Source organism: Rhinolophus hipposideros (genome assembly GCF_964194185.1).
Source record: "Rhinolophus hipposideros genome assembly, chromosome: 6".
NCBI classification, from domain to species: domain Eukaryota; kingdom Metazoa; phylum Chordata; class Mammalia; order Chiroptera; family Rhinolophidae; genus Rhinolophus; species Rhinolophus hipposideros.
In genome coordinates, this window is record NC_138052.1 from 32,899,425 (window position 1) to 32,924,835 (window position 25,411).

The window sequence follows — 25,411 nt, forward strand, 5'->3', positions numbered from 1 at the left end:
TGTAATAAAAACTGTTGTTGAAGTTATTCATTATGTGCAGAAAAGGCGGAATGCAGCCTTTTATCAGATGATGATGGTTTTGTTGTATTTCATTGTATCATTGTATTTGTTTTGCCTTATTAACTGGCAACCTTCATAGCTAAATGTGTTGTTCGATTGTTTTTGTGTATTACTCTTTGGTTTTTGCTGTAACTGTTATTGCTCATATATGTTATCCCTATATTTCAAAGACTCGTGTTTAAATTTTTTTGCAGACTGCCTCAATTCTTTGAAAGTAGGTTGGTTTTTAGAAACAAATAATGTGAGCCCAGTAACTACTTTACCATGTGAGTTCTCTTTCAGGACAGTTTGATAAAAACTTTGCACACTGCAAATTTTTTTACTGCAATTTAATCCTAGTCCAAAATTGACATAGCTCAGTAAGAGCAGACTATAGCAGCGATTCTCATTTTGAAATATGTAAGAATTACTTATACTTTCTTAAAAAGCACCTGCAGATGTCGTTTCAGCCCAGGGTGGGACCCTTCATGTTTTATAGGTGATGCTGATGCACCACAGTTTGAGAAATACTTTTGCAGAGCCAGAATCTCATTTTTAAAAAATGTGTTAAGAATATAAAGTCATTGAAAGTTGACCAATGACCAATAGACTAAAAGAAGCAATAAGCCCAAATGCCTGTTAAGAAACCTAATTTCCCCAGGTGCTAAGCCACTGCCATTCTCTTGTAATCTTTGTTTCTCTGAAAGAAATCTTCATGGAAAGTCTGTTTATACATTGTGTTTTTTTTTAAGATCATAATAAGCATGGCATTAGTGCATTTGGGAGTTAATTGATCCTAAAGTCTAATAGGATTAGTCTGTCATAATGTCCATCTTTACTAGTGAGGTAGTCGACCCAAAGAGGTATGATTGTTACTGTCAGCTGGTTTTGAAACTTGTCTCCCCTGGTCTTCCCTGGGTGACACTGGAGTCATACTACAGAGTTCTTAGGGTTTTCCTTTTATAATTGTCCTGCAAACCATGCTTTACTGTAAGCCTGTTTTTCAGTGAGATTTAAAAAATAAAATTTAAGTTTATTTAAAATCACTTTTCAGTCATTCCTCATTAAGGTTGTCCTCCAGCCAAATTCATTGTGCTAATCATATAACACAATGTGTTGTTTCATTTATGCATACTGGCTTTTGCATCTGTCACGTTTTCCCAAATGTTATCATATTTTACACGTTTAGTTCTCTTTCCACCTTCTGCATTTTTTTCCTAGTCTTAATATACGATATAATAAAATGACCTTTTATTTGAGGTACATAAGGAAAATAGAAGGAATTGTCTTTAGCTGAAAATACTTAATCTAAGAACTATTGTTACCAAATTAAATGTGGGGCTAGTACTTCTATGTATATGTTGTAAATAATACTGTGCAGAAATTAGAATTACACTTTATGGAGTTCCTTCAGTGTCTGAAAAGCTTTTGAACTTCGTCTTTGGTGCCTTCATCTACAAGTCCTTCTGCTGGCTAGTACTAGATTCCTAGTATCTTGCAGTTTCGAGGGCTATTCTCATTTTTGAGCTGCCCATTTAGTTCCTGTTTTATGACAGATGTTTTCAGGCTTCTGCACATTTACAGAGAAGGGATGACATACTGAGTTCAATCAAAGATGAAGCCAACTCATTTGAAGAGTTCAACTATTTTTGTACTTATGCAGAGTGATAAGTGAGACTCTCGTATCCAAAATTGGCATAGCTCAGTAAGAGCAGATTATACCCTCATAATTTCATGATACAGAACATTAAAAACATGGCAAAAATTTCCAAGTGAAAGGATGTGTTGGAGAGTGACTCATTCTCTTTGAAAGGCACAAGTGGAGAACAACTCATTAAGTTTCTTCTTTACAGTGAGAAACGATTGAAACCCTGAACTTGATCTTTTAAGTGTATGTATGAACCCTGTAATTTGAGCCCATACTCTATTAAAGAAATAACTCAGTGCTGACTGCAACTGGATGGGTAACTCAAATATTTCATATAAATCACAAATAGGTTATCCTATGCTGTAGCACAGTCTTCATAAAATTGTGATGCTTACTCATATTAGCAAAAGAACAATGACTAAGACAACAAAAAGAGAGACAAAATCCTAAAAGGACTGGAAGAATACTACCAAAATGTTAGATAGCTTATCTGGGTTTTGGAGCTGTAAGTTTTAGTGTTTTTAAAATCTCTATGTCCTATAATGAATGACTGTAAACTCTCCAACGACAAAAACTTTGTTTATAGAAACACAAGTTTAAATTTAGAAAAGTGTAACATGTTCAACAATTAACAATAACACTATTGAACTTTTACAGTTTGCCAAAAACAGTTAATCTTTGACATTTCACCTAGCATCCTCATCTATCAATATAAATTATTTCCTTCTAACCCCAAATTCAAGACATTGTATGAGGTGTGACAGTGAGGTTCGTAAACTTGTTGGAACGCTGTTGCTAACCTTTTTTGATACCAGAGGGATTATTCATTATGAATTTGTACCAACTGGACAAACAGTTAACCAAGTTTACTAGTTGGAAGTGCTGAAAAGGCTGCGTGAAAAAGTTAAACGACCTGAACTTTTTGCCAATTCATGGCTTTTGCATCACGACAGTGCACCAGCTCACACGGCACTGTCTGTGAGGGAGTTTTTAGCCAGTAAACAAATAATTGTATTGGAACACCTTCCCTACTCACCTGATCTGGTCCCCAATGACTTGTTTCTTTACCTGAAGATAAAGGAAATATTGAAAGGAAGACATTTTGATGACATTCAGGACATCAAGGGTAATACAACAGCTCTGAAGGCCATTCCAGAAAAAGAGTTCCAAAATTGCTTTGAAGGGTGGATTAGGTGCTGGCATCAGTGCGTAGCTTCCCAAAGGGAGTACTTCCAAATGACCATAGTGATATTCAGCAATGAGGTATGTAACACTTTTTCTAAGATGAGTTTGCAAACTTAATTGTCTGACCTCATGTCTTTAAAACCAGGAAAATTTAGAATAAATTTAGAAAAAAATTTGGGTTTGCTAACAAAGTTTTTATTCTTCTGTACATTGTCATCAAATGACTTGAAAATAACAGAAATAGTACGGTGGATCCAGATGATAGCGATGACAATTTTCCCGAGTGTACTGAAGATTACATGCTTCAAAGGAGAAGATAGGCATAACAAGATTTGCTATGAGTTGGGCCGGTCCCGTGGCTCAGGTGGTTAGAGCTCCTAACTCCGAAGGCTGCCGGTTCGATTCCCACACGGGCCAGTGGGCTCTCAACCACAAGGTTGCCGGTTCAATTCCTTGAGTCCCGCAAGGGATGATGGGCGGTGCCCCCTGCAACTAAGATTGAAGATGAGAGCTTGAGCTGAGCTGCCGCTGAGCTCCTGGATGGCTCAGTTGGTTAGAGGGCATCCTCTCAACTACAAGGTTGTCAGTTTGGTTCCTCGACTCCTGCAAGGGATGGTGGGCAGCGCCCCCTGCAACTAAAATTGAACATGGCACCTTGAGCTGAGCTGCCGCTCAGTTCCCTGATGGCTCAGTTGGTTAGAGCACGTCCTCTCGACTACCGCAAGGGATGATGTCCTGCTCCCCCCCCCACCCTCCAACCCCGCAACTAGCAACGGCAACGGCAACTGGACCTGGAGCTGAGCTGCGCCCTCCACAACTAAGACTGAAAGGACAGCAACTTGACTTGGAAAGAAGTCCTGGAAGTACACACTGTTCCCCAATAAAATCCTTTTCCCCTTCCCCAATAAAAATCTTTAAAAAAAAAAAAAGATTTGCTATGAGTTATTTAAAGATGAGTGATGGGTGGTGCCTGGGGTTTCTTTACTTTTGTGTATCTTTGAAATTGTATATAATAGAGTTTTTTAAAATTTTCCCATGTGAATCTGGTTGGAAACTACAGATGTTATTTATTATTCAAGTTTCAGTTACTTCATCTGTCAGGTTGTCCCCTTCCATTTTTCTTACGTTTTTCAGCAGGAAGGGGAGTGGAATTGCTACATGCTAAATTGCAGGTGGCAGGCATTTGGGTGGAGAACCAACGTAGCTGCTGTGCACCCACCGTGTGTTCAGGTGGCACTGGCGGGGGAGAAAAGATCTCTGTCCTCTGTGCTTGCCCTTGGAAATAAGTTTGTAGATCCAAGGCTGTCCAGCTTTCTGCACTGACATACAGAGAGATACATTGCTCAAGGAATTTGAAGATTTGAGCTGTCGAGGTAACGTGGTTTAGTTTAGGGAGAACACTAAATTATTTAAAATGCCTGTCATCCTCCTAAGCTAGTAAACTACAGAATCTGATAGTTGGAGAAATTTGCTTACATAAACATTTGAAAATTGTTAATCAGTTTTATGCTTGAGTACATCTAAATTTTTAGTAGTCAGCTGGTTACAGGTTTTACTAAAAATTACCAAAATATTAATTTAATTTTCATTTATAATTTCATAAATTAATTATGTAAGTAATATAGTCTCAATGGGGGGGAATCCAACAATTAAAGCAAAGATTCCCACTAATTTCCTTGTGTATATTTTCAGATCTTTTTCTGTTCATTTACAATAGATGGGATAATTTAAAGTACGTGGTTTTTGTCACTGTTGTAGAAAAAACATAATTGCAATCATGCGTGTATTGCAGCTCTACTAGAATGTCTTAGAATTCATTCTGTATCTGTGCACAGAGCTACCTCATTCCTTTTCATTGTTACATTTGTATGTACACCAGTGTATTCAAACATTTCACATGTCAGAAGCTCTAAAACGGGACTTGGAAGTTATCAGTGTGCTATCACATTTAGTCCCATTGTTTATTTATGGCAGGAATAAATTTTATGAAGAATGTGTAATTGATTACATAACAATGTTTCAATAAGAAACCTTTCCCAGTATGGGAACATGTGAGTTCTTGTTTTTGTTTTTTTTCTGGTTGTTTTGTTTACATATATGTGTATGCTGCTGCCTTCACATCTCTGATTTCATAAAACTTCTGAAAGTCACTTCATCCCTTCAGGCCTGAAATTGCTAAATAAAATGAAAATATTTAGAACATACTCGTATAATATAACAATATTTCTTTGCTGGAAGCTTTCACAGAAATAATGAAAGATACCAGCATGTTTTTAGAAAATTAACTACACTTTGAAACCAAAATCACTTATTTTGCAAAATGAAATATATCAAAACGAAATAGTACCATCAAATTAGTGAATACAAAACTCCAACAAAGAAATTGGAATAGGAATTTCCCACCTACCTCATCTTAGCTTTAGAGAAAAACAATGAGTCTAGGAGATTGAAATTGGTGGAAAATAATACATTTCCATCATTTTATCAACTGATGAAAATACTCTTTGACACAGCAGTTCTTCCTCCAGAAATTTGTTACAGATGCCCTTGTACAACTACATAGTTAAGTATAAGAATGTTACTTGCGTTGTTTTTGTAGTGCGAAACTGGAATAATAAAAATATGCAATGGAATTGTGGTTCTATGTACTGATACGAAAGGACCTCAACATTGTTATATGAAACAAAGTGCAGGACAGTTTTTCTGGTGACAGTCACATTTGTGGAAATGAACTGGAAAAATAAAATATATATTATTATTCATAACTAGCTGCATATGTATCCTATATTACTTAGATATCTATAATTTTTAGAAACAATATACAGCAAACTTTTAGCTGATTGGTTTCAGGAGGGGAATTGGTGAATTGGGGAAGGAAGACTTTGCCTTAATTTTTATATGCTTTTGTACCTTTAAAAAAGTTATGTAACTCTTGGTAAAATGGGTTTACAAAGCATTAGTTATCAGATTTTTTAGCTTCAGGATTCTGGAGATAGGGACTTGTTACAAATTTAATTATTGACAATTGCCAACCTCTGTGGCTTTTCTGCTTGTTCATAAACTAATTGAGTTAACTTTCAGAAGCATAACTACTTCTAGCCCATGACATTAGTGTACTGTTTTAGCTCTATATTGTGATGTAACTGTTATCAGTGGTGTAACTGTTGATTAGTTCAAAATGAATATAAAAAAATTAAAATGCCTAAAGTGAGGCAAGCACTTAGATGGAATAGTAGTCATTTCTGAAAACTCAGGATTATTAAATTTGATGGATGTTCTGTTAAAGCAACTGAGTGAAAAAGTTTGATGGGCTTTAGAGAGCCTCACATTTTGTTATTTTTTAATGTTATTTTTTTTTCTTTCTCAGTTTTTTAGATATTCAGAAGTCTCCATCATTCCGCAGAGTCCTCAGATACTTGATTTTTCTTAATTACCATCTCTGTTCTACAGACTTTATGTATTAGAAGGTGTTATAGTAAACTTGTCAATTATTTCTCCCTTCTTTAGACATTCATCTAAATAATAACAAATAATAGCTATTTGGCAGTGTAGTCACCCTTAAGTTGTACACTTAGCAATCTTATAATTTCTGTTTTGGTCCCTTGTCTCACTGGATTTGCAGGAAGGTTGTACCTCAGTCTTTACTTTAAAAGTTCTAATCCTAGGTCGAGTAAAGGTTCTAGAAGCTGACACTGTGACAGGATACTGGGGTAGGGGTGCAATGTAGTCCTTAAGACATTTGCTCAATTGAGTTACTGCTGACACGTCTTGCATTCTGGTCAGGATGGCCTTTCAGATATAGCACCTTCCAGCCACGTGATTATCTGCTGTTTTCTAAGGCCACTAAGGACAGGGACATCTGCAAGTTTGGCTCTGGGCCCATCTGCCAAGATACTGTACACAACTATAACCCCCGTCTGATACACAGCTGTCATCTCTGTCTCGTGTTGTGCGGCCTTTTCTTGATGGCTGCCAGGAAGCCCCAGCAGCACTTTCCCCTCCCTGTGTACACACACAAATGGAAACATACACACATAATCTGCTTTCTTCAAACCAGGGGAATCTTTATCACCTGTAGATAAAGCCCTTACTCTCTTTCTCCCTGTTCTTCACAAACATTTTATCTATACCCCTGTCAACTCGTTATTCTTGATGTCTATTCAAGACATTTTGTGCTTACCCTCCTGCTTATATCTGTCCTAGTTCCCTTAACTATTTTGCAACGTAAGAACCAAAGAGGCGCTTGGGGTGGTTCTCCTTTCTTCTTTGCTACATCATTCTTCTGGGGCAAAAAACACAAAGTCCATTATCTCTTTAAAATGGAGGAGGTGAGGGAAGGGAACTGTCAGGAGTATTTTAATCTTTCAGAAATACTTTGCCACGGTTTCTTAATGCTTAATTGCTCTGAGTTTATTTTCTAGCGTTTTTACTAGTCAGTTGCTGGACTTCAAATGGTTTACAAACAGTCCAGTACACGTATTTCTTACATGCTTCTTGCTAAAATGAAGGCGCCTTAGGTTGTGCAATTATATACAGCCAGGAAATTTGGTAATTCATGTCTTCTCTACTGTAATCTTCTCAACATTTCCTTCCTTCTTGTACTACTGAGGCCTGGGACACACACTCATCATTGGTGGCTTACTAAACTCTTAAGGAAGCAGTTTAAATGTGCATCTAAAACGCTTCATGTTAATATATTCCCTCTGTTGTCACTGTGTTTACTCCCACTATTTTCCATTTATCAACCTTTCTCCTTCCTTTGCCTCAGTATAGTACCATGCTTTGACTTGATTTATTTGAGAAAATGCAGGTCCAACTTGACCAAAAATAAAATTTAGGATCCTAACCCATTTATAAATTGAGAATTAACTGTTGTTCATACACTGAAAGGTTAAAGAATCAGGTTAAGTATATGATGTTCATAGAAAAGCTGTAAAGAGTGGCCTCTCTAAAATTGATTCATGTCAAAAGAACATGGTTTGGAAACAAAGGAATCACTTAGTGCTAAGTAATAAAAGACAGCAACTCGTAATTCACAAAGTTCAATGAAAAACGTTAAGGTATTTTAACAGGGAAGTGTTTCTACCATTTTTTCATAGTTGAATTTTATAAAACTGAAGGTGGGTTATTAAGTTGCATTTGAACTCTTTTCCACATATTAAATTATAATTGAATTAAAATATTCAACGACAGGACTTCTAGTTGTACTTTAGTATTTTCAGTTTTTACATGGGTTAGCTTGTATTAAGCTCAAATCTCTTACATCATTTCCATAGAATTCAAAAGATCAGAAATACACATGATCTTCTGAACGTGAGGATACTGGATTAAATTGCTTTGTTGTTAATTCGTTTTTTTTCTTGCTCTTCACTTTAAGGTTTCTGGACTCTACTTATAATATCCGTAACTGCCGGGTTCTCCTGCTGCAGCTTTTCTTGGACAGTGACTTATTTTGATTCTTTTGAACCAGGAATGTTTCCTCCTACTCCTCTTTCACCTGCCAGGTTCAGGTAAGTATACCTGTTTCTTTTTGTCTCTTTTTTTAATCCATTCCAACTCTGATGAAAATACTAAAATAGAAACAAGAGGCTGCTTATTCGGGAGATAATATGTTGAGACCCCAGTCTTTGTAAAATACAGTGACACATGGTTTTTTAGCATGGCTCACCCTTTAGATAAGTGGAGAAGAATATTTTAAACTCCATACGTAGATAATGCAGGGTTTTAAAAAAAAAACGAAATTCAAGAAATGATCTAAGAAGTAACATGGCTATTTGTCCTTTGGGGATGGAGTTTCATTTAAGTTTATAAAGGCTAAATATCAGCAGTGTGTAAATTTTACTAGATTCATGTATAAATGGTGAGACTTATAACAACTTAATAATTAGACTTTTCCTCATATTTAAACTGTGTAATAATTAGCCAGCATTTATGACACCCAATTTATATATATCAGACTATATGTATTTCACAGTGGTTTCTATTTTCTGTGTTTCAAAGAGTTTCAGTAGGCAGTTTTCTAATCTAGTTTATTTTGCCAGGAAAGCTCAGGTTTTAAATATAAATTTCCAAATAAACGCATTTAAGATCTCTACATCATTCTACAAACTGGGGTGTATGTGTATGGAGGGGGAGTTGAAGAGTAGAAAATAAATTCTGTTAATGATATGTGTGTTACCAAACTATTACACTTCTTACATTCTTACTTCCTGGAATGTCTTTTTCCTTCTCAGCTTCTCTTCTTTCCCCACCAGAATTCATAAGCCTCATTTTGATGTTAGAAGTTTTTGGAGTTAGAGAAAAGCATTTCAGTGTTCTCTTAAAGATCTGGAATTCTGAGGGCATTTAACTAATTTTTTTTTTTTCCTGTTTTTATAGGAGCATTTGAGCCGAACTGACAACATATGCCAGAAAGCAAAATCTCAAATGCTCCTTAACTAATTTCTTAACAATTATCTTTCATTTTTATTGAAGTAGACCAGTACTAATGGACCTCAATTTTCAATGTGTTTATTAGTCATTCGATTTCAATATGAGATAGTGTCAGTTCAAAAAATTAGACTACATATTTGTTAATACAGCCCTAAAAATATTTTTGAAACATGTATATTGTGTATACATACATATTTGAATTCCTTTCAGTATGTAAGTAGGGGTAATAATTTCATTGTGGTAAATCAGCTATTAAGTATCTCATGGGAGTAAAACTGTAATTTAAAATTATTGTGTTAATAAAAGCACAGTCCAAAAAAGGCATATAATAAATATAGTGATAGTTGATCACATAGTAATAGAAACCACAGACCAAAAAAGGCATATAATGTAGTGATAATTGGTGGAATTGAGTTTTATAGCAAAAACCCTGCCCTCTAGTGTTTGTGAAAAACAATGCAATTAAGAAATGTCAGAATAAGTATATTCTTTATGTCACCAGTAGAGTGAGTGCTTGTATAGGGAAACTTCTCTATCTTTTGAGAACGTTGAAATCTTAAAGCTTTATTTTCTAAGAAATCAGATTGATATATATATATATATTGATTTGCAACATCACACTTTTATAAAAATATCTTTGTAACAAGTTTGTATGTTTTGATTACCTAAAATAAACAACATTATATAAATATTTCCCCTGATTATATTATATAACACTACTGGAAAGTTCTTTGTTGAAAATTCAACAAACAGAAAAATAATGGAAAAACTCATAGTCAGAGAAAGTGACTGCTAACATTTTGATGTACATCTTTGCAGTCTTTGTGTATTTTAAAAATTGAAATTGGGAATCACAGTATACATAGTGCTAAGTAGTTCATTTTTAAAAATTTTTTTCACTTATTTTTTATTTTTATTTTTTTGTAATTTTGTTATTTAACATTGTTTTGGGACATATTTCCATCCAGTATTTCAAATTTTTAATGTTTTAAGTATACCTTAAGTATACTTAAGTATACTTTAAGTATACCTTAAAGATCAATAATTATATATATCAACTTTTTTTAAGGGAAATCTAATAAACGGTAGCGATGTCCCAAGATGATCTGTTAAATAGGGATCTGCTTAACTAATTAGAAACGAAAGAAAGGCAAGATAATTAGCACACTGTAAAATGGAAGAGGCTTTTATTTTTATTTTATTCTATGATTAGGATTATTATTTAAAATATTCCCAATTTCTAGCTTCATCGATATCAAACAGAAGAAGAGAGTAAAATAATTATGTCTAGTTTGTTTAAAAAGCAGTCTTTTGCTCTCCTTTGCAGATTTAAACACGGGCTATTTTTATTAACAAACTAATTAGTACCGTGTTTCTCAGAAAATAAGACCTAGCCGGATGATCAGCTCTAATGCGCCTTTTTTTTGCTCCAAAAGATGCATTAGTGCTGATCATCCGGCTAGGTCTTATTTTCGGGGAAACATGGTAGAAGTGGGGATAAAATTGAGAAGACTGTTTACTATGGCTATCAATTCCTTTTATTTCCCTAGAAACATATACTCCACGGTGGAAGAAAATAACCTTTATTGATATTTAGAAAATACTAGATGAAACTTTTAATGAAATCAGCAATTTGGGTCAGTAATTCATTATAGGAGGTAAGATTAGAAATAACACCCTTTTCTTTATTAAATTTTTTTTATAGTTCCTCTTATATTTGTTAGATACTGTTTTAGTTCAGGCTGCTATAGTAAAGTACCATAAACTGGGTGGCTTGTAAACAACAGAAATGTATTTCTCAGTTCTGGAAACCAGAAGTCCAGAATCAGGGTGCCAGCATGCCCTGGTTCTGGTGAGCATCGTCTGGGCTGCAGATGGCCTCCTCCTTGTACCCTGACAGTGCAGAGAGCAGACAGGAAGCAAGCTCTCTTTTGATTCTTATAAGGGCACTAATCCCATTCCTGAGGGCTTTACTCTTATGACGTCATCTAATCCAAATCACCTCCCAAAGACCCCTCCTCTTAATACCATCCCATTGGGAGGTAAGGTTTTGATATATGAATTGGGAGGACAAACATAGTCCATAACAGATATAGCTTAGAAACTTACATTTTTGCATAAGCACAAGACTTTTAGGAAATACAAGATAGTTAAAAGAACTTTGCAAGGTACATTTTCAGACAAGTAGTTAATGGACTTCAAAAGGCATATTTTTAAGAAAGATGGTTATCATGCTGACTTACTTTGCTAACTTTGCTGAATTAAAAGGTTTACAGCAGTGTTACATATTTAAACTTCTTTATTAGGAAGCAATCATTTTCTTTGTGTATTTGGATCATTTATACTTTTAAATTATTTTCTTAGTTGTTTTTGAAAGTCTGTTGCAGTGTTAAAGAACAAAAAGGCAGAGACAGTAGCGTTAGATTTCTTGGCGTACCTATGTATGTATTTCCCACTTCTCACTACTTTATAATTCATTATCCTGCTCTGTACACAACTTGATCAGCATCTCCACTTCACTTCTCATTAGTTTTCCCTGTCATTCATTGGGTTTTGTCACTGATTTCCAAGTAGGCACATATATCAGGTGTGTGTAATCAATGTTTCACATTGTGATCATCTGCTTTAATCATAGATTCCAGAAGTTAATGCATCTAAAAATATATGACCTACCTATGCCAAGGTATTGCATTCAAAGAGAATCCAGAGCTTGAAAGAATCTTGGAATTCTTTCTAGGCTGGGCTGGTGACAGTACTAGGACTTTTATTTAAATCCTCTTGCTTGGGGAGAAAGTTAGGTAAGAATAGGAGATGTGCCTTGAAGTTTCATTTTTCATAGCTAACCCATCTTTATGTTATAAAATGAATTAACAAGAGGAATTTCACTAATTGAAGCAGCATAATTTTATTGACAGTTAAACGCACTCACTGTGAGATTTTGCCGTGTGGCAGTTTTGCCCGTGCAGTTATTTTGCCAAATCCAATCCAAATGTGGTCTTAACATGTCATTGTCTTTGTTCTCTCCATTGTTTTTCTCCTTTTGACCACTGTTCTCCACTTTAGCCTGCTCTCGGCATTTTACATTACCTATGCACACGCCCCATCTAGTGGACCAGTGATGTAGCTGCACATTTATGGTTACTCAGCCTGCTAAAAAAAACACCCCACTCAGTGATTATAATAGGTCCCACCTAGAGTAGAAGTGTACTTTATGGTCTAGAAATAAATTTAGTGGAAAAGTGATAATGTAAGTGATGGGTCTAGCAAAAAGCACAGTGTAGAATGCTCATTAGTTTTGCAATTAAGAGTCAAAATATTTGGTAACAATGATACGAAAAATAGTGAAAAAAATCATTAAATTTGTCTACCTTATAATACTTTCATGTAGAGTCAGAGGTCAGAGGCCAACATTTTTAAAGATGTTAGGGTGTTACTTCATTGTAATCAATCGTGATACTTATGAGTCTTGTTGCTGGCTTGAGAAAAATACTCATTATTTAAAGTTCAAATTTAACAACATTATATTCCTATAACTTTCAAGCTAAGAAGTTAACTTTGTAGGGATAAGACTGTTATTTTGCGCTTGAAATACCCACAGTGACTTATTTCCAAGGAAGAAAAACAAAATCAATGCTTATATTTAAAGGTATTAAGGGTAGGCATTAACCATATTATGGAAATCCAAGTACTACAGAAAATTTCCAATTTTAACCTTACGCTGGTCAAAGATTATGTAAAAATAAGATTTCTGGTGAATTGGATATCTGAAACCAAAGCCTGGGTTATTGAATCACTTGTTATAAAACTGATTTTTTTTATGAAACTGATTTTAAATAATTTTTTCCCTATTGAGAAATATTGTAGAAACAGCATGTCTTGCAGTTTCAGTGTTGTAGATTTTGGAGAATATCTCATTTCTTCATAAATCCTATGTTGACTTCTGTCGTCTTGAATCTCACAACTGAAGATGAATCTTTCTGAGAATAAGATGAATTATTTTAAAAAGAATTATCTCAGCCTTGAGCACAATTCTGTGTTTAGTTCAAAGACTTTGAATATGTGTTTGCTGTAGGAATATTTTTTAAAAGAAAAAATAGACATCATTTTAAGTTTCCCTCAATAGCCTTTAAAAGAGACCTAAGCCATCAAAAACATCTCTCAAGTAGCCATTTTGAATTAAGAGAAATCAAGAAAAAGTATTATAATTGTATTATAGCTCGACCCTTAGTTTTAAGTCATTTAGTGTTTGTAGTTCAGATTACTCCTGATTAGTCTTATCTGTGTTATTTCCTAGAATGAAGCAGTTAGGAAAGCATCGTTGGATGTCCATTTTATAGAACTAAGAGCATAAATTCACTATTTGTTAGAGAAGTTTGAAGTTTGGTACCTGCTTTTCAATGTATTACTGGTTGTATTTATGGCTTATTTGATGTGGGGTTCATGGTCAAAATGCAGGGAAACTTTACAATTATTGATGTTAATGTCATGATTTCTAAAGATGTGGTAAGGTAAATAGTCGTGTCTTCTTTTCACTAAAGCCTGTTTATAATATAATTATAGAATTTGATTGGCAATCTACAATATTTCATAGTTAATATACGAACGAGGGGCTATCTGCTTTCCTTCCTGATGATTTTGGACTTTTTAGTCTGGACCACTCTGAGTTATCTACCTTTCTGTTTCTTGTTCTTCCAACCACAAATGGTATTTGATAAATATCAAGACACTCAATTTAAAAAACAGAAAAGAAAGAAAGAAAAAAACATACTTTTAATTTACATTAAATTTATTTCTACACAGCCTTTTGTTTTGTTTTTTAAATTGTATCGCCTCACAATGGTGTTTGAAACCTGCAAACTAAACTAGTGAGAAAGAAAAGGGAACAGTTGGTTTTCATTTGAATTGCTTTTTGGTAACTATTTTACAGACTAAAAGTTAACACATATGATCTGATATTCCCTTGCATGTGTTATTTCCTATGTAAAGTGTTCTGGATGTTATCAGATGCTGAAATATTTAAATTTCCGTTACATTTTTTTGTGAATATTGTATTTGTTGTTACTACTAGTGTTGTAGGAAGGAAGCAATGATGAGAATATTTAACATGAATTTTCTGGAAAAATTGGGATTTAGGATTGGTATTGTATTCTTTTTCTATTCAACATTAGGTTTGTATTTCTATGTTATTAAAGGGTTTTCTCTTCTTGTTCTTGGCATTGGGGGTTTTAATTATTGAGAACGAAAAAGATATAATACAAATACAATAGAAATACCTTAATAGAAAAGGAGTTAGAGTTCTTACCTTAAGCAGTGATATAAGTCTTGGAGATCAAGAAAAGTGGCTGTTAGTATTTAAATTAGAAGTTTTCTTTAATAAATTGATTCTACTACTCTCTCATACAAATTTTGGAGACCTGCCTCCTTGTCAAATCAAATTCTTTATTGCCGTGGGCTAATGAGACAGATGTCAGATGGCTAACTGCAGTAGAAGAGAAAAGCTACTGACAAGAGTCAGGTCGAGAACTGCGCCTTGATATTTGAGTATGACGAAGTTTAATTATCTAGGAACTGGAGCCATCACCTGCACTGCCGTCACTATTAATGACTGCACCGTGGCTTCTTGAAATAAAGGGTTAAAATATATGCATGTCTCAAAATATGTTCCATTATTGTTCTGAATGAAGACTTAAGTAGTTGTAACAAAATACTGTAAGAAATCATATTAATGTAAGAAATCATATTAATGTAAGAAATCATATTAACTATTCTTGATTTCATTGTTCAGGGTTTTCATGAAGTAATATAGCTAGTGAGTGTTTGCTTGGCACCTGTTTCTATGACGTGCTCATGGTAATTCACAATATGTCATGTATGGGCTTCTGAAAAGGCACAGGTGTCCATATGCACAGAACGGCACTGATAACAAATACCTAAGAGGTAGCACTTTCCAGTTTTGTACTTGGAACACTTTCCCTGTGTTCAATCTGTCAAATTAAGAAGCAGCCTGGTATATATTAGAAAGGGCATTATAAATCAGAAGGGGTGGCTTCAGAATTCCGGCTACTCCATATTCCAGCAGAACATTTGAGCAAGTCAGTTAGCATCTCTCTGAGCCTTAATTTCCTCCTCTCTAAAATGGGATAAAAACTATGATATCTGCACTCATAGGCAATAAGTACGAGTTTACTACCATGTTTCCCCGAAAATAAGAACTAGGTAGACAATCAGCTCTAATGCATCTTTTGGAGCAAAAATTAATATAAGACCCGGTCTTATTTTACTATAAGACCAAGTAATATAATATATAATATAATATAATATAACATAACATAACATAACATAATATAATATAAAAGATATTGGGTCTTATATTAATATTTGCTCCAAAAGACGCATTAGAGCTGATTGTCCGGCCATGTCTTATTTTTGGGGAAACAAGGTAGTTAAAGCAACAGATAAATCAGATGACAGAACACACGAACCCAGAGCTTCCCTCCTTCGCCCCTTCCTTTTTTTTTTTCTTTATTGAGATTTTTCAAGCTAGACATCTGACCGTGCACTGCCACTGTTGCTGGTTATCTTTTCTTGGATAACTTACTTATCTTAAGATTTTGTCCTTTCTATTTCTTTGGTATTAATTTGCCCTTTCTTTTGTAAAATGATAGTAGTAGTGTTTTCAAACTTTGTTCTTGACAAAATAAAAGTTTGGAAACAAAACACAGTGTTACTTTCTTTTTTAAAAAAAATCTGTTTTTAACTGACTCATGACATTTAAAGGGTTTTTCTTGCACTTTTTGTACTGTTTGCTTTGACTTCCTAGTGAGTAAGGACTTTGTCTAATCAAGATATTGCCCAGCACAGACAGATGTCCTCAGACATTTTTCTACCTCGACCCACTGGTGAGTAAAGTTACCATGTCTGACATTCTTCAGTTTGTACCAACTAGACTGCTATATATAGGTAAAGTAGACTATAGGTTAATATGCAGTGTCATTTAACCAGATACACTCTTATTTCTCTCTGACTGATTTTCAGGGACTTGTAGAACAATAAGAGGTATTTAAAATGTATGTGTATATGTAATTCCATTCTAAAGCACTGCTCATCTTTAGGATCTTTCAGTGCCCACAGGTCATTACATCAGTTACTATTACACTGGCAAAGCACAGGATCACAATCCTCAATTAAAATTGCTAGTTGGCAAAATTTAGATGAAGGACTTTAGTGTACATATGGAGGCATAAATTACAGACTTGAGATCTAGAAGGGATTAAAGAGATCATCTAGACCATCCTTATGCTGCAGAAGAGGAAATAGGACCAAAGAAGTTGACAGTATATATAGCTAGGAAATGAAATATAATGGTAAGGAAAATAGAGTATTTTTTAAAAAATGAGATCCTTAAAGTTGAAATTTTGAATTCCATTATAACATAACTTAATATTATGTAGATTGATAAGTCAAATTGCTCCATTAAAATGGTGGGTATTTAACTGATATTTATTCATAATGCAAATCATTAGACAAATTACAGGGCCAATGGGGGAATGGAACAAATGCTCAAAATGTTAACCATCAGCTTCTGTGTATTTTTAAGAATAATACATGACAGTTCAACATTAAGTATATACATTTACACTTTTTCCTCATCTTTTACTCAAATGTTACCTAGATAATCTTTACCTCAGATTTATTATGAAATCTTGAAGTTGTTACACAGCCATATTCCTAATGACTTCATATTTTAATAGCATTTTCTATTTTTCAATAATAATTCAGAAATTTATTAGCTAGGACAGTGACTGTGATTTAAAATTTTAAGAACTGATAGTTACTCCAACCAAAGCTCACATAACTTAAAATTCTTTAGGAATTGGAGATTTATTGGCTAAGGATAAAATGAAAAATAAATACCAGCTCAGATGTATGAAGGGGGGAATAGATTAGTACTAACTCTCTCATCCTGTCTCCTACCGAGACAGCCAGACACAAACAAATAGCCAATTTATTCTTAATGCATGTGGGAATACATGTGAGGGAAAGGAAATATGGAAATTAATATAATACAGGAATGAAGATTTCAAGTGAGTGGAGTTCAGAATATAGTACAGGGAGTCGGTTCAGAGTCAACCAATGCTAGAGTGAAAACAAACAATGTGACCCATAAAAAGAGACCTATTTGAATCTTTTGGTCTCTCTCAAATGAAAAAAGACTACTTATCTGAAACTTTTGAAAGTGGCTTATTCAGTGCTTTAATTTATGGTTCAAAAGTAATTATCAGAATCATTGAACTCATTTGAATCTTAAATTTTAAATGTATTCCATTCCTGAAAAATGAATTTTTCCAGGTATATACCTGGAAAGTAATTAAGATATAATTCTTTAATGATATAGTCACTTTACAAGTTACTATTAAATATATATCAACATAAATATATTACTAGAAATTACATGTCCACACTACAAAATCTGGATATAAATAATGGAAGTCTAAGTTAAGTTCTCAAGTGAATTATGATAGGAAAAGTGATTATGAAGAGGTAATACCAAGCAGAAACATGCACATACACAAACCTGCTATTCTTCATCTCTTTCTTTTATTCACCTCCTGGATCTCTTTATATAATAACGTTATTGTTTGTTTCTTTGTTTTGAATTTGGAATGGGTCTCGGTTTAGGTGTTTCGCTTTAGAAGGAAGAATTAAAGTAGAAAGTAGAATATTTAAAAATCCATACCTAAGCCTTTCTTTACTATATAGTGGCGAACATTCATTGATTGTTTGCTATGTGGCAGTCACCTGACCCTCGTAACAACTTTATAAGGGTAGATTTTATTTTTATTTCCATTTTGGGAAATTGAGGCTGAGAGAAGTCAAACAGTTTTTCTAGCTTCATATTCCTTGTAAGTGGCAAAGCTGGCTCTCATACCCATCTTTAACTACAAAGCTTAAACTCATAACCAACAGGAACCATGAGTGCTGCTTTGTAAGATTCTTTATTGTTGGAAAGGAATTCTCTAGAACCAGAATAAAATAGTACTTCTTTGTAACTAGTCTTTTAGGATATGGAAATAGTTCTATTATAATGAGCCTTTCTTTTCAACTATATTTTTTTCCAGTATATTTTATTCTTATTGAACAATATTCAGTTCTAGGAAACCTGTAGTCTACTTTTTGTATCCATGAATTTGCCTATTCTGGGCATTTCATATAAATCCCCAAATGTGGCCTTTTATGTCTGGCTTCTTTCACTTGTACGTAACGGTTTTCAAGGTTCATTCATGTTGTAGCATTTGTCAGTACTTCTTCTCTGGCTGAATTTTTCATTGTATGGGTACACCACATTTTGATCAGTCATCATTTGATAGACATTTGGTTTGTTTCTACTTTTTGACTATTATGAATAATGCTGTTATGAACATTCAGGTACAAATATCTGTGTAGACATATATTTTCAATTCTCTTGGGTATATACCTGGAATGGAATTGCTGAATCATACGGTAACTGTTTAACTTTTTGAGGAACTGCCAAACTGTTTTCCTACAGTAGCTGCACCATTTGATATTCCCACCAATGATGTATGAGAGTTCTGTTTCTCCACATCCTCACCAATACTTTTCTTTTTCTTTCTTTTTGTATTATAACTCACATATACAGTTTATGTGACTTAGGACAAAGGTATCACAGCAGTTCAATATGGGAAAAAGATGGTCTTTTCACTAAATTGCCCTGATAGAATTGGATAGCCATAAGGAATCAAATGAGCCTTAGCCTCTACCTTACACTATATACAGAAATTAATTTAAGATGTCTTACAGACCTCAAGGAAGAGCAATAAAGCTTCTCCAAATAATAGAGTATCTTTATAACCTTGGGGTGGTCAAACATTTATTGTAAAGGCCACAAAAAAAGTACTAACCATTAAAAAAAATAAATTGGATTTTATTTAAATTATATTTATCAAAAGGTCTTGAGAGTGAAAAGACAAACCATAAACAAAATATTTATGAAACATTTTTGACAAAAGATTTGTATATAGGATATGTTAAGAACTCTAAACCAACAGAAAAATGAGCAAAAGACAAACAGGAGTTTCAAAAAAGAGGGTATCTGAGTGGGCAGTGAGTATATTAGTCATCAGAAAAATAATATTAAAACCACAAGAACATACTCTGCAGATGCACTAAAATTAAGAAGACTTATAATATGAAATGGTGACTGTGTCACCACTGTAACTCTCATACATTGCTGGTGGAAGTGTAAAGTAGTCAACCACTTTGGGAAAATAGTTAATGCTTTCTACTAAACCCAAATCTACATCTACCGTGTTTCCCGAAAATAAGACCTAGCCTGACCATCAGCTCTGATGCATCTTTTGGAGCAAAACTTAATACAAGACCCGGTCTTATATTATATTACATTATACTAATTATATCATATGACCCGGTATTATATTATTAATATAGTATAGTATACTAATTATATTAAAGACCCGGTCTTATGTTAAAATAAGACCGGGTCTTGTATTAAGTTTTGTTCCAAAAGACGCATTAGAGCTGATGGTCCGGCTAGGTCTTATTTTCGGGGAAACACGGTACCTTATAACCCAGCAGTTCCACTCCTAGGATATATTCAAGATAAATGAGGGCATATGCCTACCATCTACCAAAGATATGTACATAGTTTCACGTTCACAGTATCTCTATTTATAGGAGCCCCAAATTGGAAGCAACCCAAATGCTAAATAGCAGAATGGGTAGATGAATTTTGGTATTTTTATACAGTGGAATACTAAAGTGCAATACAAAAGAATGCACTAAAGCTACCTACAACGTGGGTGAATCTCACAGACAATACTAAGTGAAAGAATCCAGACACAGAAGAATACACACTGGATGGTGCCATGCAGATGGAGTTTCAAGAGCAGGTAAAATCAGTCATTGATAACTGACAACATAGTGGTTATCTCAGGATTTGGAGGAGGGAAGGTGGTTTATTGACAGGCAGAAGGAACAAAGGAGCTTTCTGCGGTGCTGGGAATGTTCTGTTTGGTCTGGATGATGAGTACATGAGGCTGAACCATTAGGAATACTCATTGATCTGTATACATGATAGGCATTAGCACTTCACTGTATGTACTTTAATTTTAAAAGTAAAATACATTTTTATAAAGATTGAATAAAATAGACACTGTACTTAGTCATCATTTTTCAATTAAAAATGTGATTTCCACTAGAGATAAATGAAGGGTTTTGACAAAGAAGAACAAAGATACCTTCAATTTTTCTTTCTTAACAGGACTTCAGAGATCACAAATAAGAGCCATAGGAGAGGAAACCTGCCAGGGGTTGTCTAGATCTTCCCCGGAGGAAAATCGTGGTGTTTTGAAAAGGAGCTTTTAAGTCCCTTGCCTAAGCAGGACATGTGTGACAACTGCTGTCTCCTCAGTGGGAATATGGTGCATTTGAGATGGTAGAGAGTAAGAACCACTGAGCTGGAGCATGGCTTCATTGCCATTAAAATTCCTTGCTTTGCCTCTTTTGTAGGGGTCACTGAGTATTTGATGTACATCTTAGTGAAATTCAATTATACCAACATTGTAGTTACAATTTCCTTTTACAAACTAGTGAAAGAGAACAATTAACTCCTGAAATTTTGTTCCATGATTAACTTCATTTTGTTAGTATGAATTTAAATGTTCTCAGGTCATTAGTGGGTTGTTTCTTGTAATGAATGATAATGCTGATGCTTCAATTTTATGATTAGATTTGTGTTCACTAATCAGTATGTGTTTGTAGAATTTCTTTTTTTAAAGGGGCAAAGCGTTTAGTAAATTTTTTTTTATCATGTATTAGTAATACAGCTAGGTAGATTAACCATTAATGGCACATGAGAAGCATCTTAAACTAGTCCCTAGGTGAGTAAGGTTGATGAGTGGAGAGGGTGAATATTAACTCCCCTGGACCAGAACAGGGAGCCCTGAGAAAGCATTGGGGTCTTCTGCAGTTTCGGGTATTGACAAAGAGGTGGTTCTTTGAAGAGGTGTATCTTTCCTCTTGGTCACAGATCTTGTGGGACTGGAGTCATTATAGTGAGGAGCTCCTCAAATGTGAATTCAGTCTAAGCACCTCCCTGGCTGTGACCTATCCTTAGGAAGGGAGGAAAGGACATGGGCATGTTGCCAGGGCCTGTGTTACTAAGGACTTTCAGCCCTTACTCCTGCCAGTGCACTTCCCTGTGTCATCGATTTGAATTGCTCCAGTGAGGAGATTCTGTTCTGCCTCTGACACCAGATTTCTTTTTAGCATGTCTGATCCGTATTAGGATAAGCAAACAGTATTACTGCAATATAGTTAGTGGGAGGAATGTTAAGATAGGAAATGTAATAAAATAAGTAAAATAGTTACAAGATAGAGGGAACATATGTCAGGGAAACTCTGTGTACATAAGATAGTCGGCACTCATAGTAATCATAAAACGAGATGTGTCTGCTGATACTTAGAGCTCACTGAAAGCCACTTTAATTAAATCACTTATTAGGTTGAGAACTAAAATGTCTATAAAAGACAATCAGATTTATGACTCAAACATGGACAAGTGCTGTATTTAGTGCTCAAAGAAATAGAGTTCCTTCCTATAATGTAAAAATAGTACAAACAGGACAAATACTTGAAATAATCTGTGCTTTAAGTTCTAAGTGAGAACAAGAGAGCAGAGAGAGACAATGCTAATTAATGAAAGAAATGTTTGTAATGTAAGAAGATTTATACCTTAGGATTTGGTTATGATATACACAGTGACTAGGAAGCACAGGAAGGAAGTATAGAAGCACACTGGGCATTTGGCTCTAAATAATGAAATTGAAAAATTGTATTCGATAACCAGGACAGTTTTGACAGAGAACCTAAGGTCTATTCCTCATCCTGCAGCTGTCCAACATTCCTTTTTAACTTGTGTATTAATGTATAACACATTTCTAGGTTATAAGCATTTTCAATAAAAACTGATGGTGTTTCTATTATACCCAATTACATTTTCCTTTTTCGTTTGTTTTCTTCCCCGCCCCCCCGCTCCCCCAGGAAACTTACTGGACATTCTTTCCACATGGGCTACAGCATGGCAATATTGAATGGCATTGTAGCTGCTTTTACTGTTGCATGGTGCCTCCTGTAAACTCACACTGAAGCAATACTCTTGGCAAAACTTAGTCATGATTGCGTTGTAATAGCAAAGAAGAACGTCGTTGCCTATTCAGAAGACCAAGGAACCTGCTATTCATTATGTGATTCAGATATGCTTTACATCATCATCATGGAGGATCTTCTTAAGCATTGTTCTAGAACCTGGGCATTAGGATAGCTAAGTATTAAGTTTTAAGTAATTTCTTAAAATTCTAAGATGTTTACCTCATTTCTTTACTTTTCTTACAACATTCCATTCAGTTAATTTTCTAAATTGTAGAAAATACTTTCATGGAAAGCAAACTGGAAAACTTGATTACAGAACAATGCCCACCTTTCTATGTTATTCTACATTTTTGCTAAGAATCACTGATATTACTGTTTAATCGAGATGGAACCATTTCTTAATTCATCATATCAGGAAAGCAAACAATGCCCACTACTTTGACATTTTATAGAAGCTATGTTAAATCAGAATATTTAGTTTGATATTCATATACTCAATAGAAGGTGCATTTGTATTTTTTAATTGGGTATAGTTTCTTGCATGTGTGGTGTTTTTTTACATATTTTCTTACTGCATGTTGAATTCGTGTGTTTTAAAAATTGTTACATCTAGACAAATGTAAATGTTATTCTTTACCTGGTGCAAACCTAATAACTCCTATTTTTAATAACATTGACCTTAGTTAAAAATTAAGTAAATTTATTTTTAACAAAAAAATGACTGAAAAAAAGGTAACTTATTTAAGCCATTAGAATACTGAGAAATTTGAAGCTGTTCACTATTTCTGTTTCTATAATCCAAATATTTATCCTGGTGTGTACATATGGTTACTTCAATAGAACTTATATTATTTGTTTTTAATAAATATAAACCTAACATTTTTATATTTAGAAATGCTTGAACTAGTTTGTTTTTAATCTCAAAAATTTAGTTACCAAAACATAAAAATATTTTGATATAGTGTGTATAGATGTATAATTTTTATATATAGTTTCATAATTTTCCTATTTAAATGTTCGATAATTTTGATGTTAGTTTTTGTTTTTATAGTAATTAAGCCTTAATTGTTCTCACTTGCTTTCTAAATACCTGTTTATTAAGTCACTTCAATTTTAAAAAGATGGACTATTTAAAATGCTGTTTTTCCCTAGTCATAGAAAAACTTACATTTAGGAGAGCATTGTAGAGTGAAATTGCATATTCAGACAAAATGGGAAATGAGTTTGTGCAGTGTGTTCCTGTTACATGCTGAGTGTTGTTACTGAATAAATGATTTAATGATATTTTTAAGTTGTAACATTTTTTAACTACTCAAAAACATTTACTTGGAAATGACAAATGATGTTCTAATTTAAATTATCTGAAATGTTTAAATGTGTGTGTGTATACACAGAGACATACGTACATGTATACAAATCCCATGGCTTAATGTTCCTTCCAGAGTAGTTGTTGCAGTGAATCTATTTTCACTCTTTGTCTTCCACCCCCATAACTCCCCCACCTTGGCTCTAAAGGGCTCTTCTATTGCAAAGGAACATACAAGTAACCAAATCAGTTTTTCTTCTTCCCATCCCTCTTAACGCCCCACCCCAAATTTAGATAGCTTCTTCCAGATTCTTTGTCTTTTGACTATAAAAAATACCACCGTAGGCCCTCTATATGTAGATATCTATAAGATATTATATAATAGAGGTACATATAGATATGTATCTATAAGATAGTTCTTCTGGATTAGCATTCCTCTTTCTTGAGAAATTACTCTCCCTTCTCCAGTTTAAAATACCGTGTTTCCCTGAAAATAAGACCTTGCCAGACCATCAGCTCTAATGCGTCTTTTGGTACAAAAATTAAGACCTGGTCTTATTTTATTGTAATATAAGACTGGGTCTTATATAACATAAGACTGGGTCTTATATTAACTTTTGCTCCAAAAGACGCATTAGAGCTGATGGTCTGGCTAGGTCTTATTTTCGGGGAAACACAGCAGCGTCCAAATATAAACCATCCTACTTCCATAGCACGGTGATTGACTAAGGACAGGTACCTACCTAACTAACCAAAGCTGGGCCAATCCTAGTTTCTCATCTCTCCTGGTCACAGTGATTGCAACAGGAATAGAGACATGACTAAAATCAGGCTAGTCTTCCCAGGAGTTTCCAACTTGAAATTAAGGTATGATGAACCTGGGACGGTACAAGCCCAAGAGATGCTGGCGATCCGGTCAGCCAAGCTTGTTCAGAAAGAAGAAGGCTGACACAAATACCACTAATGACTCTTCTAGTCCCTGAAGCCCAGTGGTGACCCTGCCGTTCTTGAAATTTGGTAACATGAGCCAATAAATTCCTCCTTTGGCCTCTGCTGTTCATATTTCAACAAAAGTTAATATGAGTTTACCTAGCAGCTGGAATCCATCTCTATTATGAAACTGTCTCAGATGATCTCATCGCTTTGTGTAGCTTACAACATTCCATTCAGTTACTTGCGAAGGATACATTGGATAGAAGTATGCCTGTGGCTAATGATTATCAGTGATCTCGAGAGTTTTGGAGTAAAACGAGTTATTAATCTACTTGCTGTTTCATCAGGAATTCATTATTTATGTCTCCAGATTCAATTCTGCCTTAATAGTTAACCAGAATATTACTTTAGTTGTTGAGATATGATAGTCCACACCCCCATCTGCAGTTTTTGTTTTCTGAGGTTTAATTTCAACAGTTTTAGTTACCTTTGGTCAACCTCAGTCCAAAAAATATTAAATGGAAAATTCAAGAAGTAAACATTCAGAAAAAAATTCACAAGTTTAAAATTACATGCCAGTCTGAGTAGCATGATGAAATTGCATGCCATCCTACCTGGTCATGAATCATCCCTTTGTATACTATCTGCCCTTAGCCATTTATAGTACCAATCTCGGTTAT

The 25,411-nt window shown here is 34.4% G+C and overlaps 1 protein-coding gene across 3 annotated transcripts in view; it reads left to right on the forward strand.

The window, feature by feature from the left end:
- Positions 1–23,775, forward strand: part of ARL6IP6 (ARF like GTPase 6 interacting protein 6) — a 28,825-nt gene extending 5,050 nt beyond the window's left edge. Inside the window, exons 3-5 of one of the 3 annotated variants that reach the window (XR_013993516.1) lie at positions 8,250–8,382; positions 16,125–16,203; positions 22,385–23,775. Coding sequence is in view for 2 of the 3 variants with exons in the window: in XM_081051485.1 (XP_080907611.1) it covers positions 8,250–8,382; positions 22,385–22,478 (227 nt within the window). In the remaining variant the exon portion in view is untranslated. Of the gene's footprint in view, positions 1–3,110; positions 3,789–8,249; positions 8,383–16,124; positions 16,204–22,384 lie in introns of those variants that run through there. The other 2 variants (XM_081051485.1, XM_081051486.1) reach the window with 2 other exon arrangements.
- The last annotated feature ends 1,636 nt before the right edge of the window (positions 23,776–25,411 follow it).